At 43.6% G+C, this 25,425-nt stretch overlaps 1 protein-coding gene across 1 annotated transcript; it reads left to right on the forward strand.

Annotated features, from left to right (window-relative positions):
- Window positions 1-848: 848 nt before the first annotated feature.
- On the forward strand, window positions 849-24,555 carry syt14a (synaptotagmin XIVa; the record flags this gene model as incomplete). The annotated part of the gene is made up of 8 exons (XM_079216609.1): window positions 849-891; window positions 6,474-6,626; window positions 11,313-11,537; window positions 18,595-18,866; window positions 18,962-19,411; window positions 19,844-20,033; window positions 20,683-20,739; window positions 24,242-24,555. Exons 2-8 carry the CDS (start codon window positions 6,527-6,529, stop codon window positions 24,553-24,555), a joined length of 1,608 nt encoding a protein of 535 aa, XP_079072735.1. The 5' UTR covers window positions 849-891; window positions 6,474-6,526.
- Window positions 24,556-25,425: the final 870 nt, after the last annotated feature.

Genomic DNA, 25,425 nt, shown 5'->3' on the forward strand with positions numbered 1-25,425 from the left:
TAAACACAGTTATATGTTGTTATGAAAACCCAATCATGAAACGATCAAGAATAAAACATTTATAACTGTGTTTATGAATTGAATACTAACGAGTTACCAATGCGGGTTCATGTGGGAACAATGCTTTATAAATGATGAATTAAGTGTTTACTCATGCTTAGCTAATGCTACCGAAATACAATTAAATGAATGAATGAATATATACTTTATTAAAAAGGGGAAATTTGGTGTCGAGTAGCAGCCATTTACACAGGAAATAAGATAAGATATAAAAACAACAGGGATGAAAGATATATAAGATATTTACATTAATAATACTAATAAAAATGAAAATAGCTGGATGAAAGAAAAAAGAACAGAGTATTAATTTAGGAATTAAATTAACTTAAACAGTAGAAGTGCAAAAGTGCAGGTATGTATGTGTATATTAAGTGTGTGAGGTGTAAATAAAAATATCAAGCAATAGGAGAGTGCAAAAATGCAAATTATGTATGTAATATGTGAAGTGTGAAGTGTAGATAATGGTTAATCCACAGAGGATCTGGCAAGAATCTCCATGCCAGTGCCACACAAAGATGCGTTTGAGTCAGCCTTCATGTACAGTTTGACTACGTCCTAAGTGTCCAGCAGCTTTGTGCCGTCAGACCGCCTCCACCCCGTCTCTGTCAGCGCCGTGTTGTCCGTGTTGTCCGTGTTGTCCGTGTTGTCCGTGTTGTCCGTGTTGTCCGTGTTGTCCGTGTTGTCCGTGTTGTCCGTGTCCTCTTCAGGGACGTTGCCGTGATGTTTGTCTGTCTCCCGTCTCCGCCGTCCGTGTGGCTCATTGAAACTGCGTTGTCTTTCCAGGTGGCGAGCGTAACTGTGGAGTGCATGAGCTGGTCTGCGTCAGAAAAGGTAGGGCAGATCAGAGCTCTGGGAGGTTGACCTTTGACCCCCCCCCCTTTCCTCATCAGCGTCTGCTACTGTTGAGCTTGTTCCTTGTGTGTTTGTTTCAGCCTCGTGTTGTTGTATGTGCTCACTGCTTGTGTCCATTGTTTTGTCAACTGAAAATGTAAAAAATGAATGCCATATTTTCTCAAGGCGGATCAAGTAAAAAAAAAAAGAAAAAGAAAGAAATTCAAGGCATGAAAGATTTTTTTTTTTTTTTATTTGACAGAAATACATGACATCATATGTAATCTTTTCATCACAGAGCATGTCTTGAATAATTACAGGGCGCAGACAGAAGAATAACATGTTTTGCCTTTATGGTCTTTAACAATAGCAAAGAAGGAGACATGCTTCATGTGGCGCTTTTACGAAAAACAAGAAAACTAAAACCGAAAGAAAGAAAGAAAGCCAGAAGCAGTTTCGTGTTTTATAATCATTTAAAAAGCATAAACCGACTGTAACTGTTCAGCTACAACCTCTTCACAGGTGGAGCCTAATATCTTTTGCCCAGGCAAAAATGATTTACACTCTATTAATAATAATAATAATAATAAGTAAGTACATTTTAGCATAATTTTAGTTTTATGTCATAGTTAGTGTCCGAACAAATTTTATTGCATTGTCAGCCTGTTTTAGCCATTTGTCCTGTCTTGATGGCTTGTAACAATTACGGGGTACCTACACTGTCATTTATTATGTTTTTTACCCAGTATATTATAAAAAATGACACTGTAATCTGCAGGTGGTAATCTGAGGTGTAACCGTAACATATTAAGACCTACATGGATGAACCATACTTCACTATATTGGTGATTCTAAACTTATAGTTTGCAACACACACTGTGAGGGACAAGTTGTGCTTCTGGTCATCACACAAAAGTGAGTGGACGTGATTATTTCTTTTTTTATGTAACCGGCTGCTATAAAGTTCTGTAATAACAAGCTTTTATCATATCGGGGCTGGTTAGAATAATCATATTATTGCGTGTTGAGTCAGAGCACTCAGGGCCTCGCTTTGCCACGGCAGTGTTCATATTCTGGATGGAGATGAACCCCAAACACACACCGGTGAGCACCCTCTGAAATAAGGACTTTCAGAGGGTGCTCACCGCAGTGAGTGGGCCAGAATGGTCTGTCTGGTTGTGTGCATGTTGAATAACTTGGGTTATTCCATGTGTGTGTGTGGCTACATAGTAGGCGTTGTATGAACATGCGTGGGAGTGTGTGCGGAGTGCTTATGGACCGACTGCCTGCGGAGTGTGTGGGTGTTTTTTGTGGTTTCGAGATGATTTTGTGCTTTTTGACATCCAACATGGCAACTGTTTCCACGCGGACAGAAACCAACAAAGACGACAAAGCGCCTCCCAGAACTTTCGACTGAAGCACATTCACGTTATTTTTCCACTGATGTGCAGTTGTTGTTTTTGTACAATCCCATCAAAAACCTCCGTACGCCCACAAACCGAAACGCTACTGACTTTAAGAGCCTGGCATCGTGAACCAGCCATCCTACATACCTGAGTCACATCGCCATGGCAACAAGGTCAGTCGAGTAACCCAGATGTCCTCTTCCCCCGGCAACGTCCTCTTCCTCCTGGGGGTTCTGCTCAGTGCTCCCGGGCATTGTGGGGGACGTAGTTCTTCCAGTGTTGCCGAAGCGTGAAAGAAAGGGACACCGGCTCTCGTTCTTATTGTTGGTTGTCTTTCATTGTCCCGATTGTGATGATGATATGATGAACAAACATGCTTTTTATTGGCTCTAACTAAAGATGTACAGTATTTGTAGCCACTGTCGTTTCACTTCACACCAACATGACAGCCGTCAGATCCAGTCAAGGTTATCCAGCTCTAAGGATGAGACTCAGCTCCTTCTGTTTGGTCGGGTCATGATTATGGATGCTCCGATATCAATATCCCAAAATGGGAATCTGTGACTGTGGAGCACGGTGCAGAAGCCTTTCTACGACCTCCGTACCTTCCATTTGTAAGCACAAGGTCATTGTGTCCTTGGACGGTGAAAGGGAAGTCTTGTAACTGCCCTTTACATTCTTCTTGATTTGAAATCTCTCGCATCATGTCCTGGGGGAGCTAGAGCTAAGTTACCATCGCCTCTCTAACCCAGCAGTTAATCCATGACTGAGCGTCTCATGCAAATCTTTCTCTCTTTATCTGAAACACAGTCTGTATTAAACGGTGTTCAGTTGTCCTTTGATGAGAAATACCACCGACAGTTTCCCGTTAACAACAGGGACCTCTGATGATTCCATTTTCTTTTTGCATCACAGGTTATCACGGCATAGTATTCGTATATTTAAAATGACATGATGGAGCAGTGTCAAGCGGGAGCCGTCATGCTGTTTCGATTTATGTTTTGTATTCTCATGTTTCTCATCTTCTCACCTCCAAATCCACTCCACACATTCACGTTAAATAATCTTCCAAAGGTGTGGGATACAGTTTCTTTCTTTGCTTTTCACACGTTATTGATCCCTGAACTGCTTGTGTAACAGAGTCAGTCCCCCACACGTTTATGCTTTCATGGAATACAGCAGAATACACATGAAACTGAGCTCTGTGTGTGTGGCTGCAGTAGTTGTGTCCTTAAAGTGATGCCGGCTATTTGTTCTTCACAAATAAACTGTTAATTTCTTTCTTAATCTTAGTTAATTTACAGTTAAAACGTCTTACTTTGACTCATTTGTTTAATGTAGATCATGTTTGATAGGTCTCGTTTTAATCATAATCATGAAGTTTGACTTCAGGCTAGTGAATACTAAATGAGAAGCAACCTGTACCTATGTAAGGTGAGAATTGAAACGCTCTAAACGACTGGTTTGATTTGAATTAATTAGTGAGTTTCTGTTTGGTAAAAGAGGAGAACTAACACGCAGCGCTGGCATCGCGTCCAACGTTGAACACGCACACAGAGTCAAACAAAAAGCCAACACTGTCTTCTTGAGTCAGGAAGCCCAAAGTAAAGAGAGAAACGGACTCCTGGTTACCCCGGTGGAGCCAGTTGGGGCGTTCTGGAGAGCTGATCGTGCTCCATCTGTGCTGTGAAAGAGTCAGTCAACAGAGAGAAGCTGGTGCAGCAGACGGGCATCCCTGTGGGATGAATCCTCCTGTTCCCACGCCGCCATGTGACCAAACATTGTGGGCTACCGACAATAATCACGGCCAGGCACATTTTACAGACCGTAACTCAATCTTTTTATTATTACTATTATTATTATTTATCATAAAACACAGAAGTACAGCTGAACAAGTCCAACAGGCGCTGGAAATAAGAGCACAGCAGGTTACGTGTCCTTCTTTTCTAGATCTGGCTGCTCATATTTAACAGTAGCATTGCGAGAGAACAGTTTGCAGCTCCCTTGTTTTCATAATGTAGAACATTTAAAAAGCATATCTTATCGTGTATGTGTGTAAAATGATAATAACCGGCCTTCGCACAAATGCAAAAGTGCAAGCAGGCAGGGAGTCGGGAGTCCAGTTAATAGTTGCAGGCATTATGTGGGTATTATAATGAGCAGAAAACATCATCGCCATAAGTCCACTTTTCTTGTCAAATGAGCTCATTACCCTCCATCTGCACCACTTGGTTTAATTGAACTAAATGGATAGAGTGATTTCCGTGCTGCTGCAAAGAGCTTAACGCATCATTGTGAATGAGCTCAGCAGTCATTTGAGGAGTGAACAATTTATTCTTTCTGATTGCTCCAAAAAACCTTTTCTCCTTTGCTCTTATATTATCTCTTTCATCCCCTCTCACTTCTTACTGATATGACCCTTCAGTAGTTTATTGTAAAGTGAGATTTTGCGCTGCGGATTGTTGCTAATGTAGATAATCTAACTACATGTACACTTGATTTCTGTAAATGATTACCAGTGAGGTCTATGTCAGTCCTCCGGTGATGCTTTAGTTTTTAGTAGAGTAAAAACACACAGTGTTAATCAGTCGTATTATGTCTTTTGTGGGGGTTTCTCTCTCATAAATCACTAAACTTCATGGATAGATAGAGTTCCCCTTCAGAGCAGTATTTGTGCAACATGGAACTATATAACTAAACTTGACCGTTTGAAATCCTTGAGAGTTTTCTTTGTTCATTTTCAACCATTCGCTGTAGGTTTTGTCACTTTTTCCACAATCCAAATCCCCCTCATGCCGTCCTGCAGAGAATACGGAGCGGCGCATGAGGTTTTTTCTTTATTTTCCAATCACAAACTCTGTGTGATAAAGTTTGTATGCAGCGTTCAAGATCGCTCAGTGTTCACGCGTCAAAAGTGTGAATACAATTCTCCTCTGCAACGCTGAGAAACCAGACCGTTTTCATCCCATAATTCACTGTTTCACCGTATTTGCCTTTATTGTCCTTACTGACCACACACACACACACACACACACACACACACACACAAAAGTTAGAACCCACGGCTCTGAAACATCAGCAACCTGACTGCTGTGTGATAAATCCGCGGTGCTCTCCGTGGTGCTGAAGAAGTAGCAGATAGAGTCTCTTGGATCTGTGATATTCTCTCAACAATATTCACAGCTTGGGGGAGTTTGATAATATAGTTGTGAAAATGCTCTGACTTGTTGGACAGTGAACTCTGCTGACCGCGTACGACAAGAGCCAGATACACATCATTCTGCGGGGGAATGAAGCAGGAATGCGTTTTAGTATTATGGAGCAATGTCTCACATTACATACAGCACACTATTTTGCAGGTGTAAAATGTGAAATAAATTTCCTGAGTATTTTAAGTTTGAAAGAGTCACATTAAACTGTCGGCTCATTTGATTGCTAGGACTTGATCTACTGTCAGAGAGACAAGCGACAGAAAGTCGGGAAGCCTCCCCTGTAACCACGCCCGACGATGACCTTCCACCTCACATTTGACCTTCAAACGCCCTGTTTCGAAGGTCGAGTGTGAGGTGGAAGGTCATCTGTGGAAAGAACGCCCTCGGGTTGTCTTCATCAACGGGTCTTCGTTCGGCGTTTTGTTTCCAAACCAAACCGTATCTGCTGATGTGTGGCGGCGGCCAGCGTTGTGTTTAATGAGGTCTGACTCGCCTGTGTGTCTGGAGTCTGGAGTGGCGCTGCACCTGAACATGTTGCCATGGCAACAAAGCGGTCTTGTTTTCTGTCTCCGGGCTTCTTTCCATCTATCTGCCTCTGTTGCTCTCGTCTGTCTCGAACTGACGTTTTTGGAAAGTGGGTTAAATGTTTGTTTTTTTAAGGTGCATTCGAGTGTTGCAGTAAAAACATTAATTACACTGTAAAAATGCATCATGAGCCCACACATTGATTATAATATTTAACATGAATTCACCTAACTGAGAAGACTGGGCTACGCTCTAATTTCCTCCAGAATGTTAGCTTACTATGCAAACATTTCTCCTACAAATTGAAAGAATACTGCAGCTTTTTGGGGAAAATACGTTCAGCCAATGATCTAATTTGTTTACCAAAATGTATGCCGATGCTTTTTTGGCGATATTTAACAGCAGGAACTTCAGTTTGATTGTTTTTTCTGCGTCCCAGTCTCTCCAGAGGTGCTGGGGTTCCTGACGGCCATCGGACTCTTCATCATCCTCATGACGCTGCTGTTCTGGTACCTCAACAACAAGTTGGCTCTCGAGAACCCAGGGAGCCTCCAGTGCCTTGATGACTTCAGGAAAAAGAAAGAGCTGCCAGGTGAGCCCGCTGTTACACGTCTGCGCTTTTGTGCACTCAAAGTACTCAAAGTTTCAAGGCGCATTTCACACATGTTTCACATATTATTGCCCTAGGCCAGGGGTCAGCAACCTTTCCTATCCAAAGAACCTTTTCACCAAAAAAACGTGTCTGGAGCCGCAAAAGCTATTTGATATCACAGCTTGTAAAGTTGTATATATAGTCATTTTAATTATGTATACAACAACCTACATTGAGGTCAATTGAGATCACCACTTTGCAGACTTTAATTCCTATCAATATGTGTAGCTGAAGTGGCAGAGTGATTGTCTTTGAACCACAAGGTAGCAGGTTCGATCCCCACGTGAGGTTTTTATTTTAATACGCATATCTTTTGCTACGTTAACACTGAGCGTCCTCACTCCAGAGGACGGATCCACTTCCTGAAAGTATATTTACTTTATTCAGTTTGCTGCAGCAGTTGAGGAATCGCTCTTCTTCTTCTTCTTCTGCAGCTTGATCCTTTTCAGCAGATGCTGTGTGTTTGTTCTGGAAGTCTTTCAACATTACATGTTTTATTGTTTGATAATGTCTCACCATACATCAAGCAGACAGGTCAGACGGAGCTCTGGGAATCACCAGTCGCACCAGCAGGGGAAGAGGCTTGACAGCGACGTGACAGGATGTGACGCACATTTTACAAATATTTAAAAGGAAAATGTTATTTTCAGTGAACCAATATCACCTCAAACTCCAAGATAGGAGGAGTTCCCTTTGAAAGATGTTCCTCTTGGCAAAAAAAAAAGGGGGTTGCCGACCCCTGCCCTAGGCAAATAGGATTTATATACTTCTATTTAAGTTTGGATTGGTTTCAACCAATACTCCAGGGCCCAATTGGGATCTGAATGTCCATGTTAGTTTCCACTCGGGTTATGTATCTCCCTTTACACTGTTTTTGGTGAGTTTAGGCCACTAGCGTGACACTAATGTGTCTATTCAGATATGTTCCCCTTCCATCTGACAGCTGAGGACAGCATTGATATCCTGTAAATGTAATATCCTACTATGTCCACAATTATCAAAGGTAGAGGCACTTACATGCAACAAAAGCGTTATGTTGTGTATACCAAGTAGATTTAAAGGAGACATGTATTAAATATATAATTTACATTTGCAGTTTAGGGCACAGATTCATAACGGCACAGTGGCCCTTCTTGAGAGTTTACACCAGATTGACCAGATATCCAACCCTAGACGCCCTAGAGTCAAGTCATGTGTGTCCTCCAGCCTCTAAACGATGGACCCCATGCCGCCGCCTGCACCAGGAGGCCTGACCTCTGCATGGGGACATTTTCCACTGGCGCTGGCCTTTCTCAACCCGGGAAGGGATTACTGTTGCTGACAGATGTAGGGCCTGTTTACTTGTCGTCCATCCACAGGGCTTCAGGAGTTGAAAAGGCCGGTGGCCCCAGGGAGCCCCGCACAGGGAGTTGGCTCGCCCACCCGATAAACATTCAGTTAAAAACAAAGGGAGGCAGCGTAAAGGGGGGAGGCCATTGTTCCTGGTGTCTTTTCCTGTTTGTCTTTTAGCGCAATGACCACGGTATAACAAACACATGGGACAATTGTGTTTATTTTTCATTGATTGTGTTAAATCATAATGCAGTCGAGTGAACAAATATCTGCCGTTTTTTTGATAGATGCATACTTGCATACTTTTTTTGTTCTTTTTACTTAATGCTCTTGAAATTAAATGTATTTTTGGAAATACAGTTAGTAAGAGGACAGAAATTGTTCAGTCTGCGCCGAGCATGAAGTACTAGTACCTGAAGCTGTGCTGCCCCCTGCTGGAACACACGCAAAGCTACAACTGGCATTTCAATGGTTGGTGGATAGAAAAGAAAGAGTGTTGTAGTGACTATTGACAAACTATTACTCAAATATATTGATTTTCAGCCCCTGCTTTTTTAGATTTCTCCACTGTTTTTACTTTCTCTCTCTTTTTTCTCATTCCCCCTCGGGTGGGCCAAATATTAGAAACAGCAGCAGTCCAAATCAATCCACCACATTACGTCACTGTAGCCTCAAAAATCTCCACAGAGACACTGAATATTTAGCTTTAACAGAGACATGCATCTAACAAACTTGCATTCCACAATTTATTAATAACACATTATTGGCTGACTTCTATAAATATACTTCTGTTGCATAACAAAGCACTTTGTTGCATAATGTGCCTAATCAGGGGCTGAGCTCCTTGGCAATTTTCTTTATTTTTTGTGGTTGCGTGCAAATATCTATGACTCAAAATGTCCAATGCCGTGTGCTAGCGTGAGGAAGCGTGGATGAGGTTGAAGGCTTTTTGCAGCATTGCTTTACCATCTGGCCTGTTCAGCTTTGGGTTGTCACACGTTATCCAAAGAAGCTTTCAGAAACCGAACCACACATGATATATTGTTCCCTGCCTGAAAGTTTGCTTCATAGAAAATACAAAAAAAAAGCCATTCTCACAACATGTTTTTATGAAGGATTTAAGTGGAAGAAAAGGATATTATTACACTAAACTGTTCAAATATCCAAAGTTGATGTCAGGAGGTCCTTTATCTCGCCCAATATTCAGCATCTCCGAATCACTTGAACCAGGAAAAAAACCTAAAATACCTAATCATCATCGTCTTTTGAGAATGGATGACATCGCGAGCCATGACACCCAGAATGAATCACGACGCCGGGTCATTTTCAACACGTGCGAAACACGGGAAGGATCATTTAGATCATTCGGTGCACGAGAAACGACATAAACTCCAGAAAACAGGAGGCTGAGTGAGCAGATGTCTCTTTAACTGCACACCTTCACAAAGCTCCGTATGAATGATCAATCAGCAGCAGCTGCCTCGACCAAACAAATAAGTAAATGTCCCCCATTTTTCCCCCAAATGTATATGCCACCGACTACAGTAATTATAATTGGTTTGATATCATGCTATTAATAAAACACTGAAACATAATGTTTCATGTCTGGCACCTTCAACACACATTGGCAATTTAAAGTGCTTTACATAAGATGATGAATCCTGACATTTAACAACAACAAAGGAACAATACAAAATAAATAAATGCAAAAAAAAATAGTCAAACAAAATAGAGTAAAATAAGAAAGTATCAAATCGAGATGTCTCATTCTTGTTCTTCTAAATCGTTTGCCAAATTTAGTTTTGACACATTCATAAACAAAATCTATTCTGACACTTGATTTGTACTTAACTCTTCAAACACTGCGTTTACGTTTCTAAAATATTCATAGCTTCGCGATAATACATTGCATAAATATGGTTTGACGTCTAGCTGGAAGAGGAGACTTCCTGCTTCCTGCTTCCTACTTCCTGCTTCCTACTTCCTGCTTCCGCTGCCTGCGCCCAGCAACAGTTTACCATTATTCAGGCAAGAGGTAGGGGCATCGGCGTGTCATATGACGCGGGTCAAAAAAGTACTCGTCACACGAAATCCTTCACCGTGATTTGTTGAATCACGTGTCCGTCGACATTTGGTGAAATCAACGAACCAATGAACACTCAAGAAACTCACAAAGACCCAGCATGTATCTACACACCTGAGCTCTGAAAACACACTGGTGTTCCTCACTCATAAACCAGAGAGAGATTATGGCGAAGGACGCTCTTCACTACGCAGGAAGCTGTAGCGGCGATTTTGCTGACGAGTTTTCACAAGAGATATGAAGAATTTCCCAAAATCAAGATTCCATTTTTCAGTTTTAGCCATATTTTCTCTTTACACTTTTGCCTTATGACAATGGTGCCTTGTTATATAGAGAGCTGAGATTGTTCTGCAATTTATGATGTAAAACATGCGTATGTAGCTTTATATGCAAGTGCCTTAAAAGGTGAATTTAAGAAAGTATGCACTGCAAAAACAGCCCTTCTAGAAAGAAGCAAAACATTCTTATATTCAATCAAATCATTCTATATCAAAGCAAAAAAAACTTACCCCATTGGCAGATTTTTTTGCTTGACAAGATTTCTTAAAATAAGCCAAAAATCAAGAAAAAGTAAGGCATACTTTCCTAAAATTAGATATTTTTTCTAATCAAAACATACTTGACAAGATTAATATTCTTTTTTTGGGCAAATATGACTTATTTTCTTGATACAAGGCTTTTTTTACTTTCTTGAAATTCCTTTTTTGCAGTGTGTAAAATCGAGAAAACAACTTTACTGCAACATATCAGTTATCATAACATGTTATTTTATATTTACTCCCTAAATTTGAACGTCTTCCAGGTTTGCCTCACGAGATGAGTAATTTGTCAAATTATCTTTTTACTCGTTTTTGTCAAAACGGCTTTAATAACAAAAATGAAAATAAATGGTTGGTGAATAAACCAGCTGTGTAATATCTTCATCTCTGCTTCCGCTCCTCTGATTTCATGTGTTTTTTAATGTACCATCTTAAATTGAATATGCCAGGCTGAGCACACAGGTGCCGTCCTCTTTGACTCCACGCTTCCACTGGTAACCCCGTGTTTAACGGCACATTGCTATGAATTGTGGGTAATAAACAGCAGACGATTTGACAGGCGGACAGCCTCTAGACCCTCACGGGGAGCGGGCGTCGACGTCTGTGAGTCCTCGAGTGGAGGCTGGGGATTCAGGCCACAGCAACCAGGCGGTCTCTCTTTGCCCCAAACAGACAAGGCCTCTGGCGGCGACCTGCAGGGCTCGTCGTCGGACAGCGAGGACGAGCTGATGGGTCAGTACCAGGAGGCGGTCAGCCGCTCCCAAGGCCTCCGGGGAGCAGCCAAGGCGCCCGCTGCCACCAAACACGCAGGAGGCTTCAGCTGGGAGAACCGGCAGAAGTACAGCGCTCTGACGGCTGTTTACGACGGATACAGCAGCGAAGCCTCGGCTGAAGACGGTAAGCCCTCAACTTGTATGGGAATAAAAAGAAAGCAAGTCTTGTTGTTGTTGTTTTTTAAGTTTTCCTTACAGAGTTGTACAGCAGCTTTAAGGTCATTGCTATTCATAATCTCTTTGATTTGTTTTTTGGGTTCATTTCTCCAAAAACATCCACAAAGGAAACAATGGTCAAGTGCACTTGTTTACTTGATTAACACAGAGAAGTTAGACCCTAACCCTCTCCCCCATCACTGCAGCAGGCTTGAGCCAAATGCACAGACTCTCCTTCACCTCACTACACACACACACACACACACACACACACACACACACACTCCCACTGTCAGTTAATCCAGAGAGGTGATCAAAGCGAAGCTCCCGTTCAGCACACTCTCCGTGGGAGGGTTGTGAAGCAGTCAACTGTCTGCATAATCTACACAGCCGCAGCCTCCCACTTCTCTCTCTTTTTTCTTTTCTTCTTTTGATGCATCTCTGTTTCCCATCTGCCCGACTCACCATCACAAGGCGTTTACCGCGGCGGATGCAAGGCAGGTTTTTCTTTTATTTCGACACAGGAGAAAACCGGCGCTGACCTATTTGGATCAGTCTTTTATTTGACACACATTGAATGTGAATCAATCATTTAGCCTTGACATCAAATGATATACTGCAGTCGTTGTTATATTGGACTTGTGTATTCAGGTGGAATGTCGCCTCAATGAGCGGCAGGCGGAGAAGATTAATTTATTGGAGAAAAAAATGTATCTGTGATCAAGTATTTGAAAGAAAGGAAAGGAAATGCCATCATTCACTTGATCGCTGAGTGTTGGATAAGACGGTCAATCCCACTCTCACCTCGCCAAACACGAAGCTGCAGCCGGTTAGCTTAGCTTAGCTTAGCTTTCATAGCTTGCCTAGCTCTGTTTAAAGGGAACACAACCTCTGAAGCCCACTGATTAACATGTGTTTTATGTCGTTTAGTTCGTACAAAAAACAAAAGTCATAGTGAGCTTCAGAAGCACGAAGCTGCAGCCGGTTAGCTTAGCTTAGCTTAGCTTTTATAGCTTGCCTAGCTCTGTTTAAAGGGAACACAACCCCTGAAGCCTACTGATTAACATGTTTTTTATCTTGTTTAGTTCGTACAAAAAACAAAAGTCATAGTGAGCTTCAGAGGCACGAAGCTGCAGCCGGTTAGCTTAGCTTTTATAGCTTGCCTAGCTCTGTTTAAAGGGAACACAACCTCTGAAGCCCACTGATTAACATGTTTTTTATCTTGTTTAGTTCGTACAAAAAACAAAAGTCATAGTGAGCTTCAGAGGTACTGTCAGATGAAGCCAGGCTAGCTGTTTCTACCTGTTTCCAGTTGTTATGCTAAGCTAAGCTAACTGGCTGTTGGCTGAAGTTTGTATCTTTCCCCACCATCTTATTGTTTTGTCAATAGCATAACAACATATGTGCCCAAATGTCAAACTATATATACTAAAGAGCATTTGATCTGTTTCCGAGCAAATTTTAGACTAGAACAAAATGAAATCAGGGAAATGAATCGATGAAAACAGTCATAAGAACTGTAAATGTAAAGCTGGATGCAAATGATCTTTTTAATGAACAAAAACGGAGGCGAACATTGTATTTATGTTTGGACGCACACTAAGATGCACATCTGACATGCTCGTAACACCCTCCGACAGAAAAGCAGCCGCGTCAAAGTCTGCCAGTGTTTCTCAAAGACAAAAACAATGCAATCTTTGCCAGGGTCCTCGATCGGTGAATCATGTCTGAACCAGCTCTGAGTTACATAAGACACTGGGTTCCAAGACAGAGTGTCTGGCGCAATCTATTTAAGGCAATGTTTGAATGTGTAGCTGAGGGATAAGTAGCGCATGACATGCTTCTGTCTCCATTAGTAAAGAAGCGGCGCGCTGAACGAGGTTGTCGTTACGCAACAGCTGCACGTCTCCTCATCGCCACTAGATGGTCCTTGTCATCCTCAGTCTGGGCTCAGAGATGTGGAACCAGATGGGCTGCATACATATATGTTATGGTCCTTTCTTTTGCACACATCTGAAGACACAATGGCCTGATTTGATTCTGTCTCGCCACCACGGTAATTCTTCGCTTTGAGACTTGGAGGACACGAGCTAATCAGTGATTCTTGTCAAGTGTGTCTCCGACGAGGGTGAGAACACGTCGTCTTTAACAACATAGCGTCCACTTACAATACAGGGCACATTCACAGTGAGATCATTCTTTGCTGGCCTGCTAATGTTTCATAATATTCTGTTCAGTTTCTTTAAAAAAAACTAGTATAAATACGTCTAAATGAATTAACTATGAACAGCAATGTAGTTCAAGGAGACCACTGCAACATATTTCTTTTTTATATTTGTTTGAAACTACAACTATTTACTCAGTTATTTGAGTCGTTGTTTTGTCTATAAATGTCTCAATAGCGTAGACGTCATTTAGGACAAATTTAAATTGCTTTTTTATTTTATTTTTGATCAATTAATCAAGACATCATTTCCACTCCACTCCCAACCCCATGTCTACCAGACTCAATTGTTTACTTCTTTTATCCGAATCAAAGTCCCAAAGTGTAGTTAGGAGATAATTCACAAGAACAAAAGCAAAGACTAGAAGGAAGTCTAAAATATGAAGGGTATCGTCTCGTAGCACAAACACTCTCTCTACCTCTGTTCATCATCTCCAGGCCGCTCAAATGTCCCATGCAATGTCTAAGTATGTGATGCATAGTCTACCTCCTAAATGTCACCAATGTGTCACGTGTGTAAAGGCATTTGCTGTATTATTATATTCTTAAGTCCTTTGAGAACACATGTGGAAATATGACTAGACAGCAGTTAGAGAGAGAGGCAGGGATTTGAGTCATGTGTGCCCGACAGCAATCATTTGAAATTGCTTATTTATATACCAACATTTTAGCCATGAAAGGTCTTGTGTTTGTTTTTGAGTCAAACGGCCTTCAAGGTTTGTAGGATTATATAGAATATGCACATTATTACTTCACTAAGAGAAACGTATCCATGGAGGGGAAAGAAAATCGTACACGCTTGCAGTTTCTCTGAACTTGTTTGGATCATCAGATTATTGTAATCACTTTACTCGTAATAAGCAACGCAGTAATCTGATCTGCAGTCCGGAGAGGAAGTGGAGCGAGAACTCCGTTTCATCCATGACTGCACTGTGCTTGAAAGTATTAGAGGTTCGTTATTTCCCTCCCCGAGGTAAGGCTTTGATGGCTGCGCTTTTCTCTCCCGCTAACCCGTCATGGATCAGCAGCGACAACCCGGTGACCTCACACCAGCCCTGACATCAGGTCACGCTTTCCCTCCAAATAAAAAAACAGACATTATCAGAAATGTAGACATAGGTGGCGGCCGTGACACGGACGACAGACGCACTCCATTTCAAACAGCCTATCGTAAGAGTCTAATGGGGTCTGTGTTATTGTCTCTCGGCTTCCCACCGCTGCGTGTTTGTCTGTGAATATGAAGAGCTCTATCCTCGGGACATATGTATTATACATGAGGACGGTTGTGCAGAGGCTGCAGTATCAGGCAGGGCGGGTGCAGCCGCCCGAAATAGGAAGTGAGCGGCAAGAAAGAAATAATCGGGAGGTTTTGTCCGTGCCGAGCTTCCGCTCTCCTCTCCTCTCCGTCATGGCCGCCCCGATGAGGACATTGTGTTGCTGTGAAAAACCAATATTGCAACGCCGGTCTCGAGCTCTCCGGGATCCCCAGGGGATCCGCTCGTTCAGAGCGACAGGCGGTTCAGTTTAACGAGTGGCCGTGTTAACTGGTGGCTTTCAACTCGTGAAAAATGGTTGGCGCGGATAATAAACACAATCTACAATTTTAACCGGGCACAAGGGAACGGTGGCGTTTCCAGAAACATTTATAAAGACATACTGTATTTGTTTTTAGAAGGTCTTCAACACAACACAATGCATTAGTTAGTAACCATCCAGATGTATTTCCCTTCTTCCTACTACTCATCTCTATGCTAAGCTAATTACATGCTAACTCCATCTCCACACTCAACGCACAGAGATTGAGATCATCTGATCTTACTCTGCGAATTAAAATGTACACCTTTCCCGAGATTGAGGTTCATAAATTAAGCAGTGTGCTTATTGTCTAGCTATGTGTAGAGCTATAAAAATAGCATTATGACGTATTACTTGTTTGAATGTACCTTCGTTAGACAGTAGCGTACTACCTAAACTGATGCCGGCCTTTTGCCTCAAGGTGTTGGAGCCTTTACTGCTTGTATTATTGATAGCTACCGATGATGTTTTGGGCGAGGTGCCACTCAAGAAGGGAGTGCTTTGGAGCCACGGAAAGGGCAATGAGGTGCTGCTCTGCTCATTTGTCACCAACAATATTTTTCCCCAGTCAAAACTCACAAAAGCACAAACTGTTTCCCCACGTACGGGAGGTACAAGACGGAAAAAACAAGGCGACACAGTGGCAGTACAGAGGGGATGAAACTCTGAAGGAAGGGTGGGTTAGACGAGAGGAGGAATGGTAACCATCCCAATTAGCGGGCTGGAGAAAAGAGCAGTGCTTTTACACAGCAGCTTCCATCAAATCAACCGCCCCCGGCTCAGCAGGGAGAGAGAGGGGAAAAAAGCTGCTCAAAATGGATTTGCTCCTTTTATCAAGCCCTCCATGACACTTAGTTAAGACTCCTTTGCCTCCACCCTGCCACTGGTATGTGCCACTTTGAGGTGGTGTCTCACACTGACATTATTAAGAGTGAAAGTTTCTAGAACTTAGTTGGAGAGGATTACGTCACATCACAGTGTTGGCTTTTTCCAAAAGTTATGAAGACAGAAAAAGAAGACCTCCCCCCACCAAAGTTATTTTCTTCTTTATCTTTTGTTTTCTTCCTTCCTTTCTTTTGTTGTTGTTTTGTTTTGCAAGAGACCGGGGTTTAAAGAACTCTTCTCCAGCGTCCCTATGGGAGTATTAGCATCGGCTGCTCAATTTTTGTGAATCCAAATTGGACAAGGGAGGCAGATTTGAGAATGCAGCTGACAACACTACTCAGACGCTCTCCTCTCCGTACAGCCTTGTTCTCTGCCTTCCAGGCAGACTGAATCATTTAGAAAGGTGAGAGGCGTGAAATCTGTGGCAGATTAAGAAGTATTCAGTTTGGTCCTTTAATGGTGCACATCTGATGTTTTATTTAGCTTGTGCATTCAAAGGATTCCTCTCAGAGAGCACATTATGCTCACAAGGACAGGCAGACGGAGCGCCAGTCCACAGAGTGGAAATGAAATGTAGGATAAATTGCACACAACAGCGTATGACTCAACGCTGAAGAATTACATGAATGATCAACATTATACGGACATTATATATAAAGGAGAACCTGAATTATACCCAAGCATTGAGGTGCGGCTACAGATCATACTGTAATGTATATCCAATAAAACGGCATGGCGGTGCAGGAGTACTTATGTGTGTAAAGCCTTGATAATGAGAGCAGATTCAGCCCTTTGTTGTAATCGAGAAATAACTATTTCAACTCATAGATTAGTAGCATGGATGACATGTTTTTGTAGGCCAAACAGGAAGTCAGCATCGCACTGGTTCCAACAACAAAATGGGATTATTTTTTCCCCCATTCTATTTTTTGCAGTTATTGACACTTACTCATCTTGCACATCTCACTACTGCATTTTATTTCTTATTTCTGCACTGCAACTTTTATTCAACTTTTATTTTGCTTTTTGACTGTTTTAATTTGTTTTCTTAACTGTTTTTAAATCTGCATTATGTTTTGATGCTTTTAATGGTTTTATGTGAAGCACTTTGAATCGCCTTGTTGTTGAAATTTGCGATACAAATAAACTTGCCTCGCCTTGCACGTTTTGTTCAGCGAGATAATCGTCACAAACGAGCACCACTTCATTCTCAAGCGTGAATGCAATCGGCAGAAGTAAAAAGCTAACGTTAGGCTATAAACAAACTACACGCGGTCCACATTCACAAGGGGTTATCTACTGACGTATTTATATCTCAGAACAAAACGTTACATCTCTCTCGCGTTAACCACAGACCTGATCTGTTATCCAGGCATCGAACAAAACACTGATTCAAAACACAGATGGCTCCGAGGCGAGGGAAGCAGACGTGCAAAAATGCTGACTCGTTTCTGAGTTTTAGGACGCCGCGATCAGCTATTATAGCAGGCCTGGGTACACAATCCACGGCCCGCCATTGGGTCACATGTTGAAGGCCGGTGCTGGACTATGAACTAAAAGGTTCCAAAGCTCGCTTAAGTGTAATTCATGAGCACAAGGGACCTTCTCTCCTGCTATCTCCATTCTTGTTAAAAGTGGATTAAGATATTTCAGAGATATCTCCGTCTTTTTCTATAGTACTGCTGCTCCCTACATTCCCACTCCAAAGATGGGGAGGCTGCTTTTAGCTGCACTTCAACATGTCTCACCTTTCAATCAAAGCTACAATATCTGTCTGCCATTGGGTTTACTTTAAAGATCCAGGATTCTCTCTTTTTCTGGGCATGTCATTGTTTGTTTGGCGCACCTTGAGTTACCCCGTGTATAAACTATGCCAAGCAATTGCATTGCCTTGCTTAAAGTGATGGCTGTCTGCAGATGTCTAGAGTCATGCCAGCAGCTCTGTGAGACGGTGCTTTGGCAACGAAATGGTAATGCCAGCATGACATAGCATTGATAAAAGAGAATGGGGAAAGTTGCACTCTCTGACGTATTGTTTTGATGAATAAGAATCCTGATGCCAGGAAGGCAGCTTGCTGAAGTGATGGCGGGGGCTGTAGAGGAAAAGTCAAGGGATTCCAATAGGCGGGGTGCTAAAATTGATATTCAGAGCAAAGAACTACTGATATGTGTAATAAGTGGTGATGTCTACCTGCTTTTAGTGCATGCTAGTGCACGGCACTTACTGCTGCAAGAACCACGGTCGACTTTCTTCAAACTAAAAATCCCATATCATGCGATACCTGACACCAAGTGCATCGTCGTGACCCCTGATCTCTCTGCTGACGGTCCCTCCAACCAGCCAACTGCATCCAGAGGATGAGACGAACTCCGCCGCTGGACGAGCTTCAGCCCCCTCCTTACCAGGATGAGAACGGCTCCCCAAGGATGTCCTGCACGCTGTCCGACCTGGGGGACGCCAAGTGTGATCTGTCCTACACCAGCGGCAGTCCACACCTGTCATTCGGCAAATGCCCCAGTGAGTGCAGCGACGGCCACGAGACGGAGAGTTACCTGAACAAGGGCTACGAGGAGGACGTACCCAGTGACAGTACAGCCATCCTCAGCCCGGAGGTAAGTACCAGTGATTCAAGAGACGACTACAGGCGTATACATTGAGTTTACACATTGTTTTTATTGCACATTGAGCATCTCATTGGTTTCTTTAGGACATGTCAGCCCGTGGATCAGCAGCTCGGCTCCCTAAAGGTTATGAACCAGATCCACTTGCAAAACACGGCACTCTGGACGTGGTGTTTGACTACGACTCGGAGGACCAGCAGCTGGCGGTCACCATCATGGCCGTGTCGGACCTTCCCGCCCTGAAACGCACGGGCAACATCTCCTGGCAGGTCCACCTGGTGCTGCTGCCCACCAAGAAGCAGAGGGCCAAGACGGGTATCGCCAGGGGTCCGTGCCCGATCTTCACCGAGACCTTCCGCTTCAGCCACGTCGAGTCGGAGATGATCAGCAACTACGCCATCCGATTCCGCCTTTACAGCGTGCGGCGGATGAAGAAGGAGAAGCCGCTCGGGGAGAAGGTGTTTTACCTCACCAAGCTCAACCTTCAGGGCAAAGTGTCTGTGCCGGTCATATTGGACCCCTGCTGTGCTCTCCCGGTAAGTAGGATCAAAGCAGGTGTTGGCTCTCAACACCTCGCTAATTGCGCCTCGACATTTATCGATCATTCATTTCATGTGGTTGGATAACAATTTCAAAACGAGGTTGTAATTACATTGTTGGTTTAATGCGTCTGATGGACGGACGGCAGATAGATGGCACCGCCTCCTCCTGTACATTAGAGTAAAACAGTCAATTTAGTGGCGGTGGTTTGTTTCCCTTTTCCTAGAATTGAAAATGTTAAAGTCAATTGTCAGACGTGTATATAAGTAGAATCAGAATTATTGTACACTGGGATGCTGTTCATAGTGTCAGGAACTAAAGTGGTCGGAGGAACGAATACACATTCGTGATACTGAACGTTGACTGTGATTTTGTATGCGCGCACCAGTGAGCGAATCATTTCCCGAACGTCTGCAAAACGTTTTCAGGGTGGCGAGTCCCAGGTCAGCCTCTCCGACATGACATGCAGTGAAAGCGCCTCATCATTCCAGTCAGTCAGCCAGACTTCCACACCAGAGATCCTCGTGGGCCTGGTGTACAACGCCACGACAGGTCGCCTCTCTGTGGAGATCATCAAAGGCATCCACTTTAAGAACCTGTCTGCCAACAAGCCACCCAGTAAGTAGTCTAAAACGTTTAGTTTGAGTTGATGCCCGAAGAGCAGTGAAGAGCGTGAACCATTTGTGTGTGTGGGGGGGGGGGGGGTGGGGGGGGGGAGGGGGGCATAGGGATGTATGTTTAGGCAGACTATATGCACTCTAATCGGCCTCTAAAGCAAATGTCACATCCAGATTTATTTGTTATCTACTATATTGTCAGTCCACAACTCACCTTTAATACATTCATTTTGTAAATGGCATTTGCACACGTCTAGAAAAACGAAGACCTCGATTCATTCTTTTGGACAAAACGGACACATTTTTTCCCGACAGAGACTAAGCCAGAGGGAAACTATGCACAGCTTGTAACTTCTCCAAGAGATAGCCCGCTCTATCTCAGCTGCACTGCCTGCTTTTCAGTTCCCCTCCAGTTTGACCCCTGGTTCCCCTCCTTTACTGGTCAGTCTCCAGGGCTCCGAGCAGCAAGTTCGAACAAAATCCTCCTGTTGTTGAACTTTGTGCAATCTTGTTGGCCTTCTGACCTCTGTTTTCTCTTTCCTCTTATCTTCTGTTATGTCTGCACCTGAAACATGTTTCTCAACCCTACTACCTTCTTGACATCTCGGTCCGTTGTTTTTTTCTTACTGCTGTCCAACCCTTGTTGTCAGATGGGCTGTTCTGTTGTCTAAAACACTTGATAGGTGGACAGGTTTATATTATCCGAGGTGAGTCTCTGTCCTGCCGCAAAAGTGAGGCGCGGTCGCCGTGGAATGCTGAACCCATCTTCATGGATGCAGTCGATCAAACACAAAGCGTATTCAGCAGACAGACATGAGAGTGCTGTCAATCCTCTCGTTTAACTCTTTTCCAAAAATTAAAAGATGGTGCAAGATCAGCATCACTCACTAAAAAGCTACAACAGTTACTCCTCCACACACACTTTGAAACCGAAACACTTATCCATGAAGATGGCTGCTCGCCGTGAACCCTGTTCCCATTCCTTTATTGAATGTGTGTGTGTGTGTGTGTGTGTGTGTGTCGTGCATTCAGCCCCGCAACCGCTCTCGCTACCTGTGTCGTGCCGCTCTCCTGTGTTCGTGCCAGTCGATGCCTGCAGGTCTTTCATGTTTTACCTTTTAGAAGGAACACTTCTTCATGCTAAGTCAATCCGGTTTCGCTCGGTGGCCGGCGGCCCGCTAGAAGGAAGCGCCTGTGCGTCATCGACTGCTGGCTCGATTCAAACAGTTCACTTCGGCATGCTTTTGGGTGTCGTCTTGCATTTCTCCGCTCTGCTTCACTGCATACGAAACAGCAACTGGCACGTGTGTGACAGAGTCGAGCAGAAGTGTTCATCTGAAAGACTCGCCGCACTGTCCTCCCATTAATTGCCGCGTTCCATGTATTTATAAATGTCTACTTGACTAGCTGCCAGATTTTGATATTGTCTGTGCTTCTCCTGAATAGCATATCCACATACTGCATACAAATTGCATTTAGAAAAAATAGTCACATCTGGTAACACTGGGGGGAAAAACACACACACACACACACACACACACACACACACACACACACACAAAAACATCTTTTTTGCAAAATCCTTATGAAGGCCTTGATTGACTTTGTGCGTCTCACAAAGTGGAGAGAGCGCGCTGAATGATGCAGAGCAATTTCAGAGCTCCTTTTCTATAATTTCAAAACAGTACCGAGCCGACAAGTCAAGTTAATCATCAGCCGCAGCCCCTCTCATTCAGCGACAATACCAAAGAGCCATGCATCACCGCTACTGACCACTTAAGACATCCACAGCTCCACAGAGCCCATTCAGCAGCAGTCGGAAAAGAAATCAAGGGTATTTTTTTTCACTGTGCTTTTATGTCAAAGAGAGCAACTGAATGTGTGATTCAAGGCGGCGAGCGAGGCGTTGGAAGGCAGCTGGCACTCGACGGCATGAAAGCCCCGGCAATTCATTCCTTATACTCCCCCTTAGACAGGAACATAATGCACAGCATTATTATGGAGCACGGTTGTAGACGAGGGGCGAAACACTCTCAAAGACCCATTGTGATTGCCAGTCTTGCCTCGTTTACTTTCCGCTGGATTTGTGGCTTCAGTTTAAATCGTGATTTCTGCATGGAAACGGGGGGGGAGCGAAAAAAGGAAACCGTGAATGCTGAATCACTTGATAATGCCGGTGTTTTGTTTTTTCTCCCCCTTCTTCTTCTCTACTCCTCTTTTTAAATGAATGAGACTTTGAAATATGCACCGATTTACAATGAAATAGAAGGGGAGGAGATGGGGAACGTCACACGGAACAAGATTATCAGGAACGTAACTGCTGATGTGAAACGTGTCCAAAGATTATAGGTTTTCTGTTCGATTCTAAATATCTTGAGCAACTGTTTTTTTTTTCTTCATTTAAAAAAACTAATCTGAATACCGTTGTCACGCTGCATTAGAATTAAGCACCAGTCTCTTCAACAATCTAATTTGTTTGCAGCAGGCGATGCGTCACATTTTGGACAAAGCCTGTTTTGGCTCTAAAAGTCTGTGCACATGTTACGTCGTGACATCATCACACATGTTACGTCGTGACATCATCACACATGTTACGTCGTGACATCATCACACATGGTATGTCGTGACATCATCACACATGTTATGTCGTGACATCATCACACATGTTACGTCGTGACATCATCACACATGGTATGTCGTGACATCATCACACATGTTTTGTCGTGACATCATCACACATGTTTTGTCGTGACATCATCACACATGGTACGTCGTGACATCATCACACATGTTACGTCGTGACATCATCACACATGTTATGTCGTGACATCATCACACATGGTACGTCGTGACATCATCACACATGTTACGTCGTGACATCATCACACATGTTACGTCGTGACATCATCACACATGTTACGCCGTGACATCATCACACATGTTACGTCGTGACATCATCACACATGGTATGTCGTGACATCATCACACATGGTATGTCGTGACATCATCACACATGTTACGTCGTGACATCATCACACATGTTTCGTCGTGACATCATCACTCATGTTACGTCGTGACATCATCACACATGTTATGTCGTGACATCATCACACATGTTACGTCGTGACATCATCACACATGTTACGTCGTGACATCATCACACATGGTATGTCGTGACATCATCACACATGTTACGTCGTGACATCATCACACATGTTACGTCGTGACATCATCACACATGTTACGTCGTGACATCATCACACATGTTACGTCGTGACATCATCACACATGTTGCGTTGTGACATCATCACACATGTTACGTCGTGACATCATCACACATGTTGTGTCGTGACATCATCACACATGGTATGTCGTGACATCATCACACATGTTACGTCGTGACATCATCACACATGGTATGTCGTGACATCATCACACATGGTATGTCGTGACATCATCACACATGTTACGTCGTGACATCATCACACATGTTATGTCGTGACATCATCACACATGTTATGTCGTGACATCATCACACATGGTATGTCGTGACATCATCACACATGTTACGTCGTGACATCATCACACATGTTACGTCGTGACATCATCACACATGGTATGTCGTGACATCATCACACATAGCAGTAGCTCCTGGAGGGCTGTCCTGATGAGGAACTTTAATTTTTAACAAGAGGCGCCCCACCTCTAAGCACGGGCAGACGTATTGCTAACTTTTTTTCTAGTCCATCCTTTCATCCTCAACAGTATCCCCGACATCAGGTTAGACGTACAGTAGTTGCATAGCAACAAGACAGAAGTAACGCTCCTTGCACCCTTTGAGTTCTCGCTCTCACAGCTGCGTTGTGTGTGTGTGTTTGATCAGGAGGAGAAGAAGAAGAAGAAGAAGAAGGGAAAAACGAATGCATCCTATGTCGGCATGATCTTACACATCAACCGCTGCAGTGGCATTATTACGAGAAAAAAACGTTTGTGGGGGGAAAATGGGTCATATTCTGCAGCAGAGAAAACACAGCTGCAGCAGGTAGACATGCTTTAATTCAAAGAGAGTAGCACCGGAGGAACATAAGGATTTTGCACGAATGATCTAGCACTCAAGTCAGGTGCCGTACATACAAAAAGATATTTATATTTCTGAAGGTTTACATAATTTCCCCTTTAATTGTTTGCTCCACCTGTTTCCCGCTTCAGATACATATGTTAAGCTGACCTTACTGAACTCCATGGGCCACGAGATGTCCAAGTGTAAGACGTCCATCTGCCGAGGGCAGCCCAACCCGACCTACAAAGAGACGTTCATCTTCCAGGTCGCTCTTTTCCAGCTGTCGGACGTCACGCTCATCCTCTCCGTCTACAACAAGCGCAGCATGAAGCGCAAGGAGATGATTGGCTGGATTTCGCTCGGCCTGAACAGCTCCGGGGAGGAGGAGCTCACCCACTGGACTCAGATGAAGGAGTCTAAGGGGCAGCAGGTCTGCCGCTGGCACAGTTTGTTGGAGTCCTAGCGGCCGGAGATCAGCGAGGGTAACCGCGGGGAACGGCTGGGGGAGAGGAACGTGACGGACGTCCGGGGGGAACCAGGGTCAGTGGAGATGAAAAGACGCACAGCCAGATGTGTCGACGCTCAGTGGGGTTCAACTTGGGATTTCTCATGGCACTGCTGACAGCCATTGATTTGTCATATGACCAGTAATGTGTTGTCGTTTTTTTTTCTCATGGATTGCCTCGTAATGAATTTTAAGTTTCTGTCAATGTTATTTTTTTTTCTGCGTGACGAACTGGTTGAGCTGGGAAAAGTTCCGGGTAAAGCTGTCGAGTATATTATCATCTGATCATTTTTGTTTATCCACACCTCCGGCTCAAACAACTGACATCAGGATTGTCCTCAAGCTCATCGGACAGGTTTACAACATCAAACACGGACACGCTCTTTTGGTTTTTCTGTTCAACAAGATAACGTTGGGGGGAAAAGTTCCCTTTCTAGAGGCGGAACAGGACACTACCACTTCCACTTTTCACATCAGTAGCGGTTAGTTATTTCCCACTTCGTGGTGGACTTTGCGCCGCCATTGTTAAAGGCCTTAAAAACACATTTCCTCAGTCACACTTCCCACCTGAACACAACACATTCCTACTGAAGCTATCGCAGTTTGGGTCACGTCACATGAGGGATTTCTTTATCTGCGTTCTCGCTTCTTGCTCCTCAGAGGTTTGGGCGTGGCTCGGTTTGGCCCGAGGGGAAGTCGTGTATTACCATGCTACTACTCAGTCAGGCGACTTTTTAATCAGAATCCCGTGGCAGTTGTGGGATTGTTTGCTTACGTTACTACTACTACGACTACACTATTACTACTCAAACAAAGCACACCAACGGG

The sequence above is a fragment of the Taurulus bubalis genome (genome assembly GCF_910589615.1).
Source record: "Taurulus bubalis genome assembly, chromosome: 4".
In the NCBI taxonomy this organism is placed as follows: Eukaryota; Metazoa; Chordata; class Actinopteri; order Perciformes; family Cottidae; genus Taurulus; species Taurulus bubalis.